General features: G+C 44.7%; 1 protein-coding gene across 6 annotated transcripts in view; it reads right to left on the minus strand.

Moving 5' to 3' along the window:
• NRP1 (neuropilin 1) overlaps positions 1 to 22,436 on the minus strand; it is a 136,202-nt gene that overhangs the window by 76,796 nt on the left and 36,970 nt on the right. For all 6 annotated transcript variants that reach the window (XM_074357993.1, XM_074357991.1, XM_074357990.1 and 3 more), the window contains exons 3-4: positions 7,498 to 7,679; positions 1,265 to 1,492 (exon numbers count right to left, since the gene is read on the minus strand). In XM_074357993.1, coding sequence (XP_074214094.1) covers positions 1,265 to 1,492; positions 7,498 to 7,679 — 410 coding nt within the window. The remainder of the gene's footprint in view (positions 1 to 1,264; positions 1,493 to 7,497; positions 7,680 to 22,436) is intronic.

Here is a 22,436-nt window from a genome sequence, read left to right on the forward strand (position 1 = left end):
CGAAACGCAAGACAACAACGCAGATGCAAGAAATTATTTGATACTATCTCCTTCGGCTCAGAGTCGGTGTGTATTTTTGCTCTTCACCTTCGAATCCACAAGGATTACAATGGAAAACTTCTACTGAACTGGCCACGTGGCTCCCTCCCCCGCCTCCTTCACATCTTTGTTCAAACGTCACTTCTCCAGCGAGATCTGACCTGCCTGCCCTATTTATAGCCCCCACCCCTCTCCTCCCCCAACCCCAGCTCTTCTCAAGCCTTTACTCTAGTCCACTCTTTCTTCCTTTCATGTTTTTTTTTTGGTTTGTTTACAGCACTTTTCCCCTTTGAACTTCCTATGTACAGAAATCATTTGTAGTGTACACTGTTTTTTTTAAAGTATTTCCCCCTCCCTTTTTTTTTTTAAATGGAGGTGCTGGGGATTGAATTCAGGACCTCGTGCATGCCAAGCACACGCTCTACCACTGAGTTATACCCTCCCACCATGTACACTGTTTATTACCTCACCCCCACCCCCCAGTAGAACCTAAACTCCACAGGGCAGCCATCTTTGCTTTGTTTGCCAAACACTGTCTGGTACACAGTAGGCACTCAACAAATGCAGCTTTTGAGTGGACGATGAATTTAGTTGATAGGAACAATGTATGTACCGTGGATGTATTGAGGCAATTCCAATCGATAAAGATAAAAATTCCCTTGTGCGCAGAGGAGGAAGCCATCTAAATTAGGACCATCCAAACGCTCTTATTCCTTTCCTAAATTTCTAAATGTTTTGGTAGCATAATAGGTGCAGATTTCACCATTACAAATTTGGCAGGTCCTTAACCTCTCTGCTCCTTAGTCTCCACGTTCATGAAATGAAGGTTTGATTTAATGGACGTCTGAAGAGCTCATTGTCTGATGAGCCTATGGATCAATGACCAGCAGGCCGTCAATGAAATGAGCCAAGCTCTCTAGTCAGGAAGACCATGGTTTGGTCCCAGTTTTGTCACAAAAATAGTTTTGAGGCCTTGCATAGTCTTCTATGGACTCTCGTTTCCTTATCTATGAAATGAAGGAATTAGACTAGAAAATTAAGAGTCTTTCTGGGCTCAAATATTTCATCGCTGCTCTGCAGAAAGAAAGTCACTGTTTTGCTTTGTTTTGCTCCTCCTTTTGAGCTTCTTTTTTAAAAGGGATGCATGCATCACTACGCCCATGAAAGGCTCCCAGCGCCCTCCCCCAGGCCCCTCCCTCTGGGGGAGGCTCCCTGCCGTTCTCACCATTGGGGAACCCATCCCAGATTTCCAGTCGGTCGTAGCGACAGATCATCCCCCCGGGAGGGTTCGAGTCAGGCTCCAGGTCAAAGCTTTCAAATTCCAGGATAATCTCCGACATCTTGGGTGCAAAGATGATATAGGTGCATTCAAGGCTGTTGGGATATTTTTCAGGGAAGCCAGGAGACTTTATTACCCCACTGGGCGCTGTGTAGTTCTGGGAACATTCAGGACCTATGAGCAAAAGAAAAAAGGAGCAAAGTGAAGATTCCACTTACACGGCCTTACCAAGAGACAACCGGGCAAAGAAGACAGCTTATCTTTCTAATAAAAGCCCTATTACAATCACTGTCCCAATCACTCTTTACTCGGCCTTTCTCAGGTGATGACAGGTATGGAAAATCAAGTTCAGATTTATTGTGTTCACCTTCGTTTCCCATTTGTGGGGAGCAATTTAAAAACTTCTGCTGCTGCAGAGGGGAAAGAAATGACAAATTCAAAACCAGGTGGGAGCAATGAATGAGTGAGCTACAGAAATCTCGACAGAGCCCTAGAGAAATAATTATAGCCCCTTCCAGCTTAAATCTTTAAATCTTGAGGCTGACAGCCCTTTATTGGTGAAATTGAACATTTACAAAGGCAAGGGAGAGAATTCAGTGGAGGGAGTTTGGGTTTCAGATTCCTACCCCAGTGGCTCAGTAACTCTGCCAGATGTGACCTCTGCCTCTTTGACAAACTCAATGTGAAAGGCAGTGTACCCGGGGTGGGTGACTCATTTGGAATGGTGTTGACACAGGTGTGCCAGTAAAGCAGGGCGGTTAGTGGGGGCATGATAAACTGGGGTCACAGGTCCTCTTGCCAGAAGTCACCTGATACCAATGTTGACATCCTAACCCTCCCCGAAGTAGCAGGTACAGTACAGCCGGCCACTCTAAACTTATCTGTCAATGTATGTGAGTGTGTGTGATGTATATATTTATAATGTGTAATTTAAGTGACTGCTCGGTGTTATCAAGACTACAAATTATGGTGATTTGTAATTTAAATTGGTCCAGCACATGCATATATAGATTGCAAGTCGACCTGATGACTCTGTGAGTGACCACAATTTCCAGTCATGGAATTAATGCAGAAGGGGGCGGTGTTCACTGCACTACTGAAAACTGCCATCTACATGGACGGGGACGTGAATACAGAAGATCCAGACCTTATCACCACCGCTGTGGCCATGACTGTCAAAGCACTGGCTCCCACGGCTCTCTGCAAACCAGACATGATTTGACCTCTTTTTTTTTTTTTTTAAATTGAAGTATCATCAGTTACAATGTGTCAATTTCTGGTGTCCAGCGTCTTGTCCCAGTCATGCATATATATACATACATTCGTCTTCATATTCTTTTTCATGAAAGGTTATTACAAGATACTGAATACAGTTCCTGCACTCTTCAGAAGAAATTTGTTTTTTTAATCTATTTTTATGCATAGCGATTAACATCTGCAAATCTCAGACTCCCAGATTTATCCCTTTGGAATCCCAGGATCCAACCTGGGGATGTTCAGCTCGGCAGTTCTTTTCCTGGCCCGCTGTCTTACTGATGAGCACCCCGCCCATAAGGATTCAGCTCTAAATACAGAGGCTCGTTGAGGTTGCTCTCAACTAAATATTGTTTCCAAGGGGCAAGCGCTAAAGGTGGCATATTAGACACCAAACACATTAAATCTAACGAGCGGGTCTCTATTTTTGCGGTGAGGGCTGAAAGCTGAATCCCCACCTGGGGGCCCCTGGCAGCCTACTGAGAAAACAAATCAATCACTTTCTCCCCATGCACGGCTTAGACAGTCGTGGCACTGGAGAGGCAGGAAAACACCGCTTAGTGGACGGCAGGAGAAACCTGGTCTGTAGAGGTCTGACCTGAAGAAAATACCTCCCAAAGCCTCTACCACGTGGCTCACCCTTCACCACGGTGGCCTGCAATGCTCACCTGCTCAATTCTGGTTAAGAAGTTATTCACAGGTGGCATTCTGCCATGTTAATTTCAGGTAGAGAGTATGCAACGTGCCATGTGATTTGTAACATGTTTCTAAGCTATTTGGTGGCTTCTGAGATGACAGTGACTAAGCCAAGTTAAGTCAGTAATTCACAAAGTCATATCCGTCTGTCTCTCTAGGTGTCTATGATTGGGAACCCTTTAGAATTTTATTTCTAAGATGTAAGAATGGTCACCCTGGTGACCTCCAACCTCCTCCCCAGGGCTTTGGCTGGCAGAGCGAGCAGCAGAGTGAATGTGGGTCCCAATACTTTCTCCTTCCTAAGAGGATAAAATTATCCAGGTGAGGTTAAGATTTAATGAGAGAAACAAAAAAGGCAGGAATTAAGGACCTACTTTCAAAATCAACTAAATTCCACTGCTTTCAGCATTCACCTGTGTCATGCCAGATGCCTTTGGAAGCTGGCCCAGGTTTCCAAGGTATTTTGACAAAGGCCAGGGAGACCCCAGGGGGTGGTGGAGGAGAGCCGGACGGAGCACCAGGACGTCTGGGTCCTAGTCCGGCCTTTGGCTGTGGCCTGCTCTGTAGCCTCAGTGGGCTCTTTACCTTCCTGGTCCTCAGGTTCTGTGCATCACAAGTGGGAGGGGGGCTTTAGGGTTTGAAAAAAAATAACCCTCTCAAACTCAAAGCTTCTATAACTTCCAACCTCTTCCATTACACATCAAAGTTTGTTTTACTTGGGTTCTTATTCACTGTGTAAGTTTGCCACAATGAGGTAAGCACTTCCCTACAAAGGACCCTGGCAGGGGCTGTGATGAAGGATCCTGGCTTGAGCACACCACATGAACAGGTGTGATGGGTGAGCAGCTCTCTGTGCCCAGGAGCAAGAGAACTGCTGGTGAGGAGTGCACACACAGCCTTGGACAAGCGACACCACACTTTTGGTGTTATTTGTGAGACTGAGAGTGCCCTTTCCTTGTTAGGCATCCCTTTCCTTGTTAGGCATCCCTTTCCTTGTTAAGGACCATAAGGATGGACCATAAGGTTAAGGACCACAAGGATAGGCCATAAGGTTAAGGACCATAAGGATGGACCATAAGGTTAAGGACCATAAGGATGGACCATAAGGTTAAGGACCACAAGGATGGACCATAAGGTTAAGGACCACAAGGATGGACCATAAGGTTAAGGACCACAAGGATGGACCGTAAGGTTAAGGACCATAAGGATGGACCATAAGGTTAAGGACCACAAGGTTAAGGACCACAAGGATAGGCCATAAGGTTAAGGACAACAAGGATAGGCCATAAGGATGGACCATAAGGTTAAGGAACATAAGGATGGACCGTAAGGTTAAGGACCATAAGGTTAAGGACCACAAGGTTAAGGACCACAAGGATAATGTTAAGAGCTAAGATACTCTCTCTGGAATTATTATTAAATATACAGACTCTTAATCAAATAACATATGAAGCGACCAATCCTGCTCTCAATAAATACCATCCCTTTCCCTCGCTGAGACCCATGGGAACCGGCTATGGCTTTTTCCAGCATCTGGGCCTGGGTTATCCAGGCCGAGAAGGACAAGGAAGAGTTGGAGGTGGGCTCCAGGAGGCATGGGGAGGGGTGTACTGGCTACCGCTGTCAAGCAAAGGTGGGTCCTCTAGAAATGCAGCCCTTGGGAAGCAGCCATGGTCCAACTCTCCCTTAGAACTGTAATCTCCTGCCAGGAAATATCAAGGTCAGCAGGGAAAAGAAGAACGTGTCGGTACAACTATGATTAGTCAAATTTGCATGTTTTGAGGAAACTTGAAGTTGCTGCATCCCGGAAGAAGTGCTATGTTTTCAAAAGAACAGAGATGCTATGATATCATTAAGTGGCTTTGGAGGAAGGAGAGCCCATGAACTTGCCTATGGGTGCATAAGGCACTCTACCAGGTAAGGGCCTCCTACGGAGTATCGACAAGGACCACGGTGTGTGCGGTGAGGGAGAAAGAAAGGGGCTTCCGTTGTTTTAGATGGTAGTGATTTAGTCAGGAAACATGCACACATGGAGAAATTTTGAAGTATTCAGGAAAAACAAACTGATTAATGAACCATAGTTTTGTGTGTGTGTGTGTGTATACATACAGTATGAATACATGTATATTTGTGTGTGTGTAGAGGGGACAAGCTGGGTACGAGTGCAGGAAAATAAAAAGCTCCTTAATTAAGAAGAACAATCTTAGAGCCAGGTTCCGGGAGGTGAAGGTTTGATGATGACTGTCTGAGATGCTGTGTGCAGGATAAGTGAACAGGGCAAGAACCACCTATATGGTCAATGGCAGAGGATGTGGAAAGGAAGCTGTGATTCCCTCTCTTCTTTTTAATTGAGGTCTAGTTGATTTACAAGATTGTATTAGGCTCAGGAGTACAACACAGAGATTCAAAATGTTTGAAGCCATGACTCTTTGAGACCTTTGGATGAAAATCCAGAAGAACTAGGAGCCACAATGGACATAGGAAGGCAAGAAGAGAAAGAAGAAAATAAGGCTTCAAGCCTCAAGGCTGGCGCTGGAGACCGGGACAGGGAAACGACGTTATATTGGAGACTAACAGAAGTGTTGGGGGCCGAGTCCGCCTGGAAGGGAGCTGATGTCTTCTTAAGAACTTAGGGAACGCTCTCGCCCTCATTCTCCGTCAACCATCTTCAGATCTTTAAGAGACACTGAGAACCAAAGGCAACCCTTGCCTCCCTTCCCGACACCTTCTTTCTTTGATGCTGTCATGTGCAGGAAAGTGAACAAGTGTGCATGCGTGTGTGTGTACATACACCCACGTGTGCAATATGATTCCTGTAAGTCAAACAGCTTTCAACACAAGGAAATGCATACAGATGTAACTGTGATCATACGTCTGCTGCTGTCTTTACCAGAGGTTCCCTAAGCATGTGCTCAGATGAATTTCCAAAGAAAGCTCTCTGCTTCTCTCCATATTTATATGAGGCTGTACCATATTGTTTTGAAATTTAAAGAAGTTGTGCCAAATGTTCCCAGAAATGCTTAAAGTTCTTTTTGCTATTCTGGGTTACCACTGACCCAGGAGACCTGAGGGTTTTGCATTTGGTATGGCTGGATTTTTTTTCTATTAAATAAAGCTCTTTCTCCTACATTCCAGGACAATATGTTCAAATCTTGAGCCTCTGTCCTTGGAAGGTCTCCCCCACATTAATGTCAATGTAAGAGAGAAGATTGATTTCAACACGTAGCAGGAATCTACAGGCTGTTGTGAAAAACCGTGACATCCAGATAAAGACATGTTGTTTATCAACTGACTGAAATGTGTGTTTAATTCCTCAAAGTGGGGACACTCTGTGATCTCAGATTCCACCCCATCCCAATACATACCATCATAACAGAAGATTAGTAAATGATTATTTTGGAGGGGCAACTGATAATTCCTAAAGGGAATGCCATTGAAAGCATGACTGCTTTGTTTCTTCCAAGAAGTTCTCTTCCCAACCATCCTTCCATTAACAGAAAGCCTCTTCTTCCTTCAGTAGCTTTAGAAACTCTGTAAGTCAGGCCAGGGAATGGCTTTGCTCTTCCCGGGAACTATCCGTTTTGAATTTTGCAATAAAGTAAAGGGAACAAGGTGTACATGACTTTAAGGTAAGTGGGACTCATGCATTTTTAACAAAAGAAATCAAACTTTAAAAGCAGATCACTAACTACTATATATAAAATAGATAAACAACAAGTTTCTTCTGTACAGCACAGGAAACTATAGTCAATATCTTGGAGTGACCTATAACGAAAAAGAATGTGAAAAGGAATATATGTATGTGTGTGTGTGCCTGAAACATGATGCTCTCCACTAGACATTGACAGCATTGTCAACTGACAATACTTCAAAAAAAATGTTCAAAAAAAGAGTAGATCAAACTAATTTTTGAAGAAGAAAGATAAGAAGAAGTGCCCATAACGAGTTTTATGGGGTATATACCTTACAAACAAGGGTCAGCACAGTAGAATGATGGGATTTTGATTCTCAGAATACATTTAAGAAGTTTTTTAAACGTATTTCCTCCATACATTGGGTAATTTTTCTTTGTTTAAAGTATTTTCCAACAACATTTTTAACGGGAATATATGGCTTTTTACCAAAGGATCAAAACATCCCTCCTCGTCTTTCTTTCCACTTCGTCTTTCATGAGACCAAGCGACGTTAATGAGCACTTGGTCATGCTTGTTCTACTGTAAGTTACTCACCTCTCTTGAAAATCTCATAACGTATGGAAAATCCCGCACCGTGGGTCTCATAGTCAGAGACAAATTTGATGAAGAGAAACGGCCCTGAAGACACGACAGGCGAAGGGGCAATCTTTCCACAGAACTTTCCCCATAAACGCCCATTTTCATTTTCTCCGTCGATGACCTCCACGTAGTCATACCTGAGACACAGAGGAGGAAGGGAACGTCAGGTTAGTGAGAAACGCCCCTTTAATTTCAGCAGTTTAGAACGCGGTATTGTCCACCACTGTCTGCCAGGAGAAAAAGCACTGTCTGCATTCACCGCGGGATTACACGGAGAGGAAAGAAGTCTGGCAAAATGAAATAATTAAAATGGACTGCATCATGTCTGTATACATCATCTGGCAACACAGAGCTATTAAGAATAATGGTGTCCATTATACTGGCAGACAATGTCAGTTAAAGTAACCAATTAACAAGAAAAAGGAAAATCTCATGAGCACAATTCCTTATTATTAAACTGTGTTCCTTTGTCTGGGGGGGGGTGTCAGTACATAAGGCTGTGCATTCTTTTCAAACTGTGAAGTTCTTTTATGAATTCAAAATGTCTCCTTGGCTGGAGCACTCCATGAATAATACTTTGATTTCTGTAAGCGACCCTCTAAACATATGGCCACAGAATAATAAACAGATTCTTTACTTTTTAACTTGATTCTACCAAACTCCAGGCTTCTTAGGAAAAAAAAAAAAAAAAACTCGCTCAGTATCCATTGTGGTCAAAACACAGACCATCTTCCCCTCAAACTACCCTTGACCTGCAGAACAGACTTTCTGCAAAGAAAAAGTATATTTAAAAATTGAAAGGGACTTTGTCTATACTCAGGAGCCTGAATCTTTAAAGGAACACTGTTGCCTCAAAAGGAAACATGACACACTCGAAATCATCAAAATGATAATGATTTTTAAAAATTCAGACTTAATAGTAATATATTAAGGAGACAAATGATGAAAGAAGTGGCAATAAAACATTACCCTAAAGATGGCACGGGGTTAATACATGTGCCCGAGCCTTCATCTCTAAAAGGTGCGAAACCATCTCCAATAAACTAACATCCCCCAGGAAAACAGGAAGATTTTTGCTTGCTTGGCATTATATGTCTCTTAGTGTCTCGCTCTTTCTTCTCTTTTTATTTGCCGAGTCACCTCAAAGCCAGATAATCTGATTTGTCTTCCTTGTTCCTTCTAGAATTGATATGAAAACATTACAATCCATTCATCTCAAATCTTTATTTCTGTGTCTCACTTGGTTCCAAAGTCCTGGGATATATTAATTTCAGGAATGGCTAAAATACGGCAGGAACATAAACTGTATCCGGCCATTTGAGAGAGATCAAAGGGCGAGAAATCTTCGTGAGGACCAATGTCATCCTTCGCAATCCTTTTCAAACAGTCCAGGACGCATTCCTTCTGTTTACGTAAAGTCTCACGAGACAACTGCTAAGATGCTATCACTGGTTGGAGTGGACGGCTTAAGGCTCTCTAAATTAGAAATGACATGACCTCATCAGTGAGCATTGTGTGCCAGCTTTGTGTACATCAGGAAGAAAATAAAGCTGACGTTGATGGAATAGAGCATTCGCATCTGTGAATTATTGTATTAACTGCATTTCCTCTGCTACATCCAGTAGTAACCACTGGCTGGCGAGAATCGTGGTCCGTTGGCAAAACTATGGGGCTGCACAGAGGAATTGTTTGCTTCTGTATACACTGGGAGACGCTCTGCATGCTAAGACAAGACAAAGGAGGAGGAGAAGGAAAAGCAGAGGACGAGGAGGAGGAGGATGAAGACAGCTTCTGCTCAAAATCCTCTGTGGCCTCTCACAGCCAACCGAGGGCCGCTGGAAAGGACCTCAATCTCCCTCCCACTCAAGCTGCACCAGTTGGCATCTATGCAGCAATTCCTTTTATCTCTGGTGCTTCATTGACTAGACAGGTCTGCATGGTTGGCCCCGCGCTTGCCTGTAATTTAACTGTGATGTGAACTGCTGACTGGCTTTGGCCGGGCGACTTGTGCTGGATAGGCTTTTTGCTTGAATCTCGACATGGTCTGAATACTAAGTGGCACAGTCCGAGCGCATTTTGCCTTCCAGACACAAATAAGAGAGGTGGGTCAGGCATTCTGCAGAACTAAGGGCACTTCTGCGGGGAGCCCTTTCTCCCAGGTACGAGAGAACTCAGCTAAGAGAGTCCCAGTGAGTTGTAACGGGGAAGGAAGACAGTATTTTAATTCACGTGATCTTCTAATAGTAATCACAAGGCTCTCCCCTGGGCAACAGTAAAAGCTATTTTTAACAGGGGCATAGAGGCTGGAACCTCCCCCTACTAAGAGGTAAGTGGTTGCCTCTTAAGTGCCAGCTTTGGGAGATGGGCTTATTCTGGGGTATAGTGGATTCACCTCTAGACTGGGATTCGGCCATCACTTGAGCATTTCTCTTTGTGGTACCGCCCCCCAGGGCCCCCAGATGTATCACAGATCGCAGTTCGTGTAAATATTCAGGGGGGTGTAGGCGTACAGATTGTGAAGGGGGATTCTGCCAGGGAAGTTGGGAAAGCAGCTTGTGTCTCCCCCTGGGGCTGAGAGCAGCTCCTCTCCTCCGTGAGCTCCTCGCCGGCAGCGTGGTGCCAGGAATGCGGCCGCGGTGCCAGCATCCCTCCTTGGGAGACTGAACGTGTCACTGCAGCAACGTGCCCAGCCAGCGCTGGCCTGCGCCCGGCATCCTGAGTTTGCAAATTTCGATCCCCCAGCCGCCGCACTGCTCCGTTACTGCTGCCAGGACAGGAAGCACCAGGGGCCTGGCGATGCCAGGATGCCGGGCGCTGGGAGCAGGGCCCTGCCCGGGTGCATCGGGAAGCACCTGTCAGAATCTCATTCGGAACCCACAGCTTCCAGCTGCGGCCTCTGGAGGCGCCCTGGGGATGGCATCTCGGGAATCCAGCTCATGGAAGGTGCAGGGGGGTCACACGGTTAACCCGCCTGTCCCTCTGGAGTCCTGCTCTGGAAGAAGAATATTCTGGGTGAGAAGGAGGCCAAGTCTGGGTCCAAAGTGCCCACCCACCTGAACAGGAAAGCCCCTTCTGGACCTCACCTCCCACGTTTCATCACGGGGACCTCAGCATCAGGCCTTCCCAGCACTCTCCTTAAATCCTCCACCTGCAAGTGTCCCCTTTCTGCACCAATAATGGGAAAGCAGCCTGCGTTTACTGGGAATCATGCAATGACCTCTCTACCTAACCTTCTGACAATTAAAAACACTTTTCTAAGGTTTCGGTTTTCGAGTCTGAGACCCTGGGTGGCTCTACTCCTGAGTGTCCCTGGCTTTAAACTGCACAGTTCTCAAGCCCCAGGCCTTCCTGCCTGCGTACCCTCCGCCAGTCCTCACCCCAGCTGGGCAGATGTGGGTGGTGAAAACATTCTGAGTCCTAATACTAATCACGAGTTAGGTTTCCCATAAGAGCGATAAAAGGATAAAGATTTCCTTCTAAGAATTCTTGAAAGGATTACTCAGAGATTATTACTATTTTTCTTTTGGAAAGTTTGAATTATGGTTTTAGGAAAAGGGCCAAGGAAGGGGAAAAGTGATGGGAAAATGAGAAATGTCTTCAGTCACTAAAGAGGGTTTCAGAGGCTTTCTAGGTATGCACTGCTGGGTAGACAAATAGCACGCTTTACTGAAGCCGGGTTTTCTCCTGCGAGTGCATGTGACCCCCGACTCTATGGTGAAGCCCGTTAATGGGGAAACACTACCCCCCCAGGGTGTCGTCTGTATGGGCAGCTACCGTGCCAACCCCCTCACAGCTTCTGGGCATTCTTGAGTTATTAGGAAGGGGGATTTTAGGTAACGGTGTCTTTTTAATCTCCTTCCAAGAGGATCTACCCCCGCCTGAATGCGTACATTAATAATGGAGAAACTCAATACCTGACATCATAAACTGGAGTGCGAAATGATGTTGGTGAACATAATTTTCACCTGCGAAAATATGTTTCTCTGGATCTTTGGTTTATTCCTCACCAGGCGTGAATAGCTATCCCCATGGAACACGCTGCAAACGATCACCATGCTGCTATCCAGGAATTGCCCTCCCTCTTCCCCAGAAAAGAACAGATTTTTTTTTTTTCTCAGAGTATTAGAAAGCGGATTTGGATATAAAAATATACAGTGATGGATCTGGGAGGGGCCCTTGAGTTTGCGTCTGTGTTTCTGAGCGATTCCACACAATTCACCCTGTCACCATGCCGGCTCACTTGAGGTGTTCACATCAAGTAAATATATGAAACGCCTCATAGGGTGCATAGCCTCTTATTTGGTAAAAGCATTTTCAGAAATCTCTTCACAGGACATAATCTGGAAAGACATCAAACGTGTATGCAAAAAAGAAATATTGCCAGAAGCTCTATATTATTGGGGAAGGGGGAAGGAAAGAAGGCAGACAGGGAGAAAACAAGAAGGGAAAATTGTTGAGGAATATTATTCAGCCATTAAAAAGCATGTTCCACAAAGGATTTTTTATAACAAAGGAAGAAAGCTTATGATAAATAAGCAAAAACTCAGCACATAAAACTCTATACACAGGATATTCTCAGTTTTTATTCATACAATGGGAGCAGGAAGGAAACATTAACAAGTGTTTATCTCTGGGTAGTGAGGTTGTATCTGTATTATTATTATTATTTCTGCATTTTTCAAAATTTGTACAATGGACAAGTTTTCCTTTGTAATCAGATACAAGTTATTTTGAAAAGCACTATCCACCTATATATGAAGCAGCAGATCAATACCTTTCTGCCCAGCTAACAATTTTATATTTCCTGGTCAGAGAACACTATCTTTTATGATGTTTTACTTGGAAATAAATCAAAGGCTTCATCTTTTTTTTTTTTTTAAACAACTGCATCAATGAGTTTCTGTGTGACACATTTTCTCTTTGTACTAGGAAGTCAAAATGAATCGGATTGGATATAATACTTTCTGAAATTATGGTAGTGATACTTGCCATTTTGCACAGTAATTTCCATGTCACAATACACTCCTAGATTATTACTGAGCGGAATCTTTCCCAAGATCCTGGGAGGGCAGTTGTCAGCTGGCACCATCCCAGAAGGGAGACCAGAGGAGGCCAAGCACCGGAGAAAGGCACATGCACAAATAACTAGTAACCTTTCCGCACTGCCTACTTTGGGGCAGCTTTGACCCCAATATTTGCTCGTTACTCCCTTTCACACATATTTTTTTGCAGGTGGGAAATGGGTATGACTTATTATTTTAGAATTAGTCATTAACAACATGTAATTCACCTTTTCAACTGGTCACTGTTGCTAGAAAAATGCCACATCAACTAATACATCATTGATTTTTTTTTCTCCATGGGTGCTTAGCACCATAGAAACAAACATCTTGGTGTGTGCAAAGGTGTGTGTGCCTGTGTGCATGTCAGGGAAAGAGAGAGACAGAGAGGGCCCTTGGCCATCAGGGAGTCACATCACTGGGCAGTTTCAGTGGCATTGATGGTGGCCTCAGATTGGGCTTCCTCCCAGGGCTGTCCTGGTCCCTCCCTCTCAGGCTGATGCTCAGGGACCACATGGCTAGAACCCAAGCCCAGCCTGGACACAGAAATAGGAGTGGTGCTGACAGGTGGCTGTCATTTTGTTCTCTTCCTGGTGCCTGCATCTCAGGCCTCAAGACAGGTGGCTCCAGAGGCAGAGCCCACATCCTCAAGATGGGCAGGTGGGAGGGCAGGACCCTCTCACGGCCCCTGGGATGGAGCCAGCTGGGTGCAGCCCCCCAGGACAGAGCAGGCAAAGGCTAAATTCAGGTCAGGGACCAAGCTGGGGGCCCTGCACAGAAGCCCTTTGCATTTTCAGAGGGACAGAGAAGCTGGGCTGTGACCTGGCTTCCTGTGGTCACATACCAATGTCTATGGAAGTCCTTCCAAATCCGAACAAAATTTTAAAGTTTACACCATCAACAGAATACCGCTTTGTTTATTACATTGTCATAATTCCCCTTTAACGTTTGCTTCTAGGTGTATAAAGTAATTTTTCCTTCATTAAAATAATGCCAAATACTTTTCCCAAAGAGAGACTTTTTCCCTATATACATACATACATATATATGTTTTCTTCTTATGTGCACACTGTGGACCAGGAGCAGGACCGCAGACATGAGTTTTGCTCTGCGGCTCATTCTCATTTGTTATAACACTTCCCCAAATTCACTTTTTCCTCTACTCTAGTCATACTTTCCACACACTCCGCAAGACTCACTTCTGATCCACAGCAAGACCACTTTCCTGCTTGCCGTGTGTTCGTGCGGATTCGGGCCACCTGGGAGATGCTGGTAACTCTGCTCACGGGAGCCGGAGGCTAGCACTTCAGTGGGATTCCCGCCGCCCAGCAGCAAGCTCCTTCACTGACCTTATCACCCAAACTCAAGTTCCAGCTGTGAGGGGTCACTGCCCACCGAGCTTCAATCAAGCATGATCCCAGGGTGCAGGCGTGACAGACGGCTGGGCCCCCCGACAGGACTGGGGGGGCATGGTGCTAAAAGACCAGCCAGCTTTGCAAAGCAGCTCTGGATCTTCTTAAGCCAAACCATCCCTCCAGCAGCCTGCTCCACTGACAGTCAGCGGGCCAGCAAACATCTCACCTCTCTTGGGACAAACAATTACTGCAAGCACCGCCTTTTGTTTGACATCACTGTCCACCTCAAAGGCCCACACGGTGTTACTCATGTGCTTGTCCACAGACTTCCAGATCGTTCTCCTCCAGGAAGTTCCAAAGCCATATGGTCCACCTGACGGCTTTCCCGTGGGGCTCCTCTGATTAAAGTGTAAGAAGGATTTCTATACATATCATAGGTAACCCGTTCTCAAATAGTCAGAGTGCGGGAAAACTCATAAAGCTAATCTCGCATGTTAAAATTTCCATCTTTAAGCTTCTGTAATGCTCCAGGCCCATCAGAATGAATACCAATAATTTGACTGCAGCTGTGGAAAAGGTATGATTAATGGTTAGATAACACAATAATACGTATGAGGGTGAACAGTCCCAGGAAATAAGGCATGACAAAAGTGAAGAAAGAAAATCTTCATGGAAAGGCTTTTACTGGAGTAAAAAGAAATATTAAGTGGTTCTGGAGTAAAAAGAAATATTAAATGGTAATAATTCACAGGGATCTTCACTGACTGTGTGAGGGAGTACGAGGGTGGCAGGGGTCATGGCTGGTCAAGACCATTGGAAGGAGAGAAACAGATAATAAACGTCCAGCAGGTAGCAGACAGTTTCCTGCTGCTGCGTAGCAAGTCACCCCAAACATAGGGACTCAGGGTGGCACACATTTATCAGCTCGGGGTCTGCAGGTCAGAAGTCTGGCCTGGCAAGGGGGCTGGGGTCTCTGCTCAGTGTATCACAAGATGGGAATTAAGTGTTGGCAGGGCTGCATCCTCATCTTATCCCTGTGTCCTTGTCACAGCTCGCACCACTGTGGCAGAACTGAGTTTCCTGCAGCTGCAGGACTGCCATCCCCATTTCCCTGCTGGTTACCAGCTGGCAAGGGCTCTCAGATCCCAGTGGCCACCCGCCCTCCTTGTCATGTGTCCCCCTCCAGCTTCACAGCCAGCAACAGAGACTCTCCCTCACCTCGAATTCTTCTCCTGCTTCAAAACTCTTCAGGAAGAGGAGGGTATAGCTCAGTGGTAGAGTGTTTGCTTAGCATGTACGAGATCTTGGGTCAATCCCGAGTATCGCCAAAAAAAAAAAAAAAAACAGGAAAAGCTGAGTCTGTTGTAAGGGTTCATCTGATTAGGCCAGGTCACCTAAGATAACCTCCCTTTCTTGAGGTCACTAATCTGGCAACTTAATTAAATCTGCAAAATCCCTGGAGGGCAGCACCTAGATGAATGGGTGATGGAGAAACTGTGAGAAATTGTGTGTAATCTTGGGATTCTGCCCACCATGCAGACCTAACTCTGGATGGACACAGGGCACCCGGGAACTGCAGTACAGACCCAGGCAGGAAGGATGGTCCCCTTCCATCTCCTGAGATGGCTAGTGAGATCCAGGGTAAGATGAAGGGCAGCCATGGGAAACCCCAGTGATGCTGGAGGCTATTTCAATGTTCTCATGTCCCACTGGTTGTTGGGTTAGGACCCCTGAGCTGATCAATGGTCCTCACTTGCAGTGGAAGGAAAGTGGGGTTCTGGAATGAACCATGCTCTCCTGATGGAAGCAAAAACAGAAATTCCAAGATTGTCCAAAACATATGTCTAGAGACAGAAAACTGATAGCTTAATGCTGAAATAAATACATAAAAGCATGCAAGACGTGTGGTGTAAAATGATGGTCAAAATATATATCGTTTTCATGGAAAATGTTTGGAGTTTGAGTTCTCATTTATGAGGAATCTCACTTTATAATTAAGATTTATTGGCATGGAAGATTAAAAAATCCTTCACATGGGAAAATATCTCTATGATTTAACTCCGATTATGAAATCCAAAGATACATTTTAAATAGAAGTAAAGGAACACCCCCTCCCCCTTAAAACAACTATGCTCGGAGGTAATGGAGTCTTCCAGCATCAAACTTGCAAAGTTCAGTATTTATAGAAAAATTCACATGCCTTTAATTACAATAAATTCAGTTCCCAAGTAAAACGGTGCCATCTGGAAGATATTAACATCATTTACAACTTGTTCGCTTCCCTCTTTCATAGAAAATTTTTACTTCTTGCCAACTTTCCACTGTTCTCAGGGGGGAAAAAAAAGAAAGACTTTCATGGACTGTCTCAGGATGGGTTTATAGAGCTGGTCAAGCCATCAAAAAGTGACAAAGGGACATTTTGGGCACATTTACTCCCTTCTTATTTACTTTAAACCCTTATATCTTTAAGTTTTGTATTTCATTCATTTTAAATAAAGGCTGTCATCTCTGCTCCTCTTCTCTCAGGCTTCTAAAAGGGATGTCTTGTTTTGAAGCTAACTGAGTTCCCAAGGTCCAGTGGAGGGAGAGCTGGGCTCGGGTGATCTCTGAGCCTCAGGATTCACTCCTGCACCTCTGACTGATGGAGAAGTGCCACCATCTCTGACCTCCCACAAAGCCTCAAAGGGACAGTGGGGCAGGGGCTGCCACCTGCCTGGCCGTCAGACAAATCAACCCAAGTGGGACATCTGATCTGAGTCTCTCACATTCTGTCAGTGACGAGCTGACAGCCTTGGGTGGGCCACTAGTTAACACCTGCGAGCCTCAGCTACTCACCTGCATAATGGACAAGAGGATAAGGAACTTGCAGGATGGTAGGGAGGACTCAGTGAAGTAATTAATACATGTTGACGTCCCTTCCCAAGGGAGGCTGGAACGCAGGCGAAGCCAAGAGACATGCACAGAAAACCCAGTGGAACACAGTTTTGTTTTCCAAAAAGGTGTACTGACTACCCAGTTCAAGACAGACTGTAGTTTAGGGAGTGCAGGTGGGGTAGCTACCGTCACTGCTCCGGGGCATCTACAGGTAGAGGATGACTGACTCACAGAGCAGGACACCTGATGCTCTGTAAATACTATTTGGAATGACGGTAGGCCTTGCCCTGCTATGACCACCAAAAATCAATCAATTAAAGCCATAGGAATGGAGTTAAAGAAATCAATTTATATATACTACAATACTTTTTTTTAAAAAAGAAATCACTAAATCCTTTAAGTGTTTCCATTGATGTAGCCAACCGATTTAACAATCTGCAGTTGGATTAGTGCCATCAGCATGCAGTGCTGAATTTGCTCAAAAAGACCCCTTAATTGGTGCGGGGGAGGCACCGGGGCATAACTTCCGGTTCTGGGAAGGCAGTGCCTGCCTGGTGGCATAGCAAGACCACAATCTGCAAGTTTCCTTCTTAATTCTTTGGAAAAAGAAATAGAGCTGTAATTCTGTTTTGGACTAGAGGACCTAACGTGCTAATTTGAAGAGTTTAAAAAAAGCCTCCTGATTAATTAGTCATTATTCAGTGGGGATCTAGGTCGTTTGCTAATCAGAGCTGCAGGAACTAATGTTGGCAAATACTCATTTTTTAAAGGCTTTTTCTTTCTTTCTTTCTTTTCAGTAATTACAGGAGAAGCTTCTCAGCATCAGGTAGGTGGGCTTAATCATTCTGGAGTGGGGAAGTCCCTTGTGCTGTAAGAACCACTCATCGTTTCTGGAAAAGCAGAAAGCAAAAAATGCTGAAGGAAAATAGGTCTGGTGACAGATTAGATGACTCTTCCTTTTAGTGACGCTAATTTGAAAGAAAGGGCCAGCCGAATTTGGGGATGGGGAGTTGGCAGTGACCCAAGTCAACTGTGCTGTTCCGTTCTGTTCAGCAGACCCTAAAGGCTTACTTACAGTACAAACCACTAAGCCAACCACAGCCAAGAAACATGGAGCTTTGAGATGTGGACCTGATGCATTTATGACACTAAAATGAAACACACATGAGAAAAACAGATCATGTCATGGAGGGACTTTCTTTTCCTTAGTTCCTCGTGTTTACTGAAAGCAGCATACTGTTTGCTGCAAGTCATCTTCAGAGTCTGAAGTGTTCCTGCTTAGGGTATTTGTTGTTTTTCATTTTGTTTTCATTATTTAAAGTGCTATTAAGTAAGAAAGCAGGTGTATCATTTGCAGACAACTGGACCACCAGCAGCCTCACCAGCCTAGAACGTATTCTGTAACCCCATGCCAATTTGTGATACAGGGAATAATTGATAGAATGAGAAATAGATTGTGGACATAAAATACTTCAACTATCAACTAGGTTTTTTTTTTTTCCTATGTCACAGCATACAAACTGGTTAAAAAACAAAATGTGCAGGGCATCCCTGGTTATTAGCCTAAACGTGAGTTTCCATGATTTTTTCCTTGTCACTGACTTGCCTTACAGACTGCATAATTAATTGGCAACTATTTTTTTGTGAGCAGCAAGCTCGTGGAGATGAGGAAGGATTTTAATGACCTAGGTGGCCTCATGATTTATACAGACCCTGAGGAGGAATCACGTGTTTAGAAGAAAGGAAAGCAGTGGCCATAAACTTCACCGGTCGCCCAAGAGGAGGGGCGCCATCTCTAAGTTTAACAACATGACCCCAGGGAGGGTCAGCGCGCAGAAAGGGCTCTGTGGTCAGATCGTGGATTCAACCCAACCGGGAGCTCACACAGCCCTCATCCTACCACCGGAAGCACTCCCCCACCCCAAGATACCTTCGTGGCAAGCTTAAGAGAAAGGAAAAGGGAGTCCCGTCAAGTTAGTGAAAATAAAATGTCGCATAAAGGGACAACCCCCAAACGCATGCCTCCTCAGCACCGCACGAGCTGGAGACAGGGCTCAGAGTCGCCCTTGATAATACTACCGACTCAGCTGTGAAAACAAGACGGAGAGACATGGCTGGGCTTTGCCTTCCCGGCTCTGACTAATTATCGCACCAGGAAAGGAGATTTTTTTTTCCCCCACTAAAAACCAGAAAACATAAAATGATTTAACCTTTCACTCTCTAAACAGCCTGATTTCTTTGAATGCTCTTAATGTGGAGGCCTGAAGTTCATGCACTTTATCTGTGGAGACGAGTTCACTAAGGGGGGAGGGTATAGCTCAAGGGCAGAGCAAATGCTTAGCTCTTGGTTCAATCCCCAGGACCTCCATTTAGGAAAAAAAGGTCATTAAGAGAACTGATGCTGTAAAGTCACAGGGAGACAGAGGAACGAGGTGCTTTTCCAGCATCTGAAGTCTTGGTTTGGGGGCGAATTCATGCTCAGTCACAACTATTCAATAAAACAGATCCTCTGATCTAAATTTAAAATGCTGATTTTAAATATTGATCGATACTGATTTAAAATATTGTAGGTTCTCGAAACTGTCATATTACTTCAGAAATAGCCCGTATTCCAGATACCTCATTAACTCTGACTGCTTTTTCCTCTTGTAATGGTGCTTTATCTGTATCACATTATTACTGCTTTCATCACTTTCCAATCTGTTGTTTGCTCTTTTATTTTTTTAAAAGTAGGAAATCATAGAAAATTGGTTCTAAAATGTGTCCCTCAGAATACCAGTGCGAGGAATGCTTCATGAAAAAAAAATTCCCCCCCCTCCCAAAATTTGGGGGCTCCATTTGGGGACTCTGCACATCATCATGTTCTTTTTGTGAATATCCAGAATTTCTATCAGTATAAAGGCTCTGAGAAGTCCCGCAGATTTAACCTTGATTTAACTTGGTTTAACCCAAAGAATGCCAATCTTGTTGATCAGAAGACCCTTTTATTACCCAACACACATGGAACTAGAGTTGGTCAGAAAGTATTTTCTATGTGCTGTTTTGAAAAGTCACTCACTTGGCACTTGCCACAGGTCAGAAATAATAAAAAAATCCAGGGAGGGAATCAACTTTGCAAATGATGACACAAATTTGACAAGCTGGAGATAAATTTGACGACCTGATTCCTTTTTCCATTCTGCCCTACATGTTAGAAATGTGATTTGAATCAGTGCTTCGGAGAACTGCCTCAGCGGCTGTTTCTGGCTAACCGAGCATGGTGCTGACGTGTAAGACGGTGCCTGTACTTGGTACAGGGGGCCCAATCCAGGCTGGAAAATGCGCTTGGCACAGTGGACTTTTGAAGGCAGGACGCAGGAACGCCCTGGTTCTACTACCGACCTTATGTTGAGGTGAACACCGCGAAGAGATCTAACAAAAGTTCACAGTGGGAAGAGACCTAAGGGATAACAAACCAATATTGCATTTCACAGATGAGAAAACTGAAGCCGGAACACTTAGGGACCCGGACAGTTCCAGTTCAGGTAGTAGAAGAACCAGAACTTTCTACTGCATGATTAGGAATGATGTACCGCTGCATCTCACTGTTTAGGGGATGATGAAAAGGGTCCTTATGGTCATCTGGGTCTCCTTTTAATCTGGGATTTCCACCAAGAGATTGCTCAGGCTTGTTCCAAAACCTACAGGAGGAGGAAGTGCACACAGTCCACACAGAGTGTCCAGCCCATCCTTGGTGCCTGGCGATGGTTTCAAGTCTCCCTGACTTGTCTCAGAGCCGGGCCCTCATAATATGTCTTCAGGATTCCATGCAGTTTCCACCCATTGACCCTAAGACCACATTCAGTTCCCCTTCCACAGACGAGGCCTCAGCTTTCTGAGCAAAACCTTCACGCCCCTAGTCTCTAACTTGTTAGGGTTTGTAAGAAGACAAAAATTTAAAGAATTAACTTATTAGATTGACACACACACACACACAACAAGCAGAACCCAGGGAAGTGTAGAAACCACTTCTCTAATTGCTCCAGGGTGGCTGAGACATGACTTTAGCAATCCAGGGATGGTGGACACTGCAAAAGCGTGGATGTGTTTCAAAATCTCTGTAGCTGTGTTTTGGGGACCTGGGGTGGTATCTGTGCCAGGAAGGGCAGGATGCAGGGCTCAGCTTCCAGTCTCCCCTCTTTCCAGAACCTTCTCTCCCTCCATTCCCACACGTCTAGCCTCTGCCCTTCTTACTGGTTTGGGACTATGTGGTCTAAGGGTAGGGTCTTTCCCTGGGGATGAAAAACCATCTCTGGGGAGTAAGGACCCAGGAAACATAAACAGGTGCAGAGCAGAAGGGAGGGCTGACCCAGGACCCCCTCCCCTCCCACCATGGATGGAGCCAGAGGTCAGAGGCATGCCTGGGTGACAGTTTAACATAGGCATTTTCCATATCAACTTGGAGGGTGGGCTTTCTGATGCCAAGGCAAAAATGTAATTAATTCTGCTGATTTTTTTTTTTTAACACAAACTAGGCACTCCAGCCAAGAATGCCAAATCCTGGACCGAGAACATTCCTATTTTTGTAACTGTTAATGTTCTATGTTGAATTTTCTCTTCCTCCCTCCCTCTTCACACTACTCTGCAGTTTCATGCCAACCTCAGGTCCCTTTAATGTTTGTGTGTGTGTGTGTCATACAGTAAGACCATTGCTGCGTCGTAAAAATGTCACCGATTCAGGACACTTCTCCTAACGACTATCATAGTTCTCCTTCCCAGACATGGACAAATTACCCATTTTCATTAATAAAACACGCACATAGCCTTCATAATGGTTTTCACCTTAAAACGGGCTTCTGTAAATTTGGAAGTCAAGTGGCCTTCCCACCAATCCCTTACTACCCAACTCCTGAATTACTCACGACGAACGTGCGCCCAGAAGCACGGGTTAACAACAGTCCCAACGCCACCGATGCAGAAGCCAGCCCTGGATAGGGGAGTCATTAAACAGAATAACTTCGACTTAAAGTTTTTCTCATTTTTCTCCTTTAAAGTCCAACGTCTTCAAAAATACGTCCTCCCTAATGTGTGACAGGCATGTCAAACACAGGCTGTGTAAATGTCTGAACAGGAATAATATAGATCTCATCAACAGGAATTTTCTGTGCAGATAGTAGGAGACCATTAGTAAAAGCTTTTATTTTTCCTTCCATCATGCTTTGCCATTAAGGAGGAAAGAATTCTTAGCATGTGTGAAATACCCATATGTATTATATCTCTCTATATATATACATAAAATCTTCAGTGAAAAAAGTAGTAATTGCTCATATTTGTATGTAAGCTTATAATAGCTCATAATTATACGTATAATCATAGATACGTAAATTTTGGTGAAGAAATAGTAATAGCTTAGATTTGCATATTACTCTTCTCCGAGCAGCTGAGAGAGCATTCCCGCTTGTCACTGTGGTGCAGGCTTGCGAAGGGAGCGTGGACAGGTAGCACCCATGACACGGGAGGGAAGCTGTGCTCACATCACTCCCAGAACAGCCGGTCAATGTTGTTAAACCACTGGTTTCACAGGGGATTCGTTATTGGATTCGCTAGTGAATCCACTGAATTAACT

This window comes from Camelus bactrianus, chromosome 35 (assembly GCF_048773025.1).
Source record: "Camelus bactrianus isolate YW-2024 breed Bactrian camel chromosome 35, ASM4877302v1, whole genome shotgun sequence".
Classification (NCBI taxonomy): Eukaryota; Metazoa; Chordata; class Mammalia; order Artiodactyla; family Camelidae; genus Camelus; species Camelus bactrianus.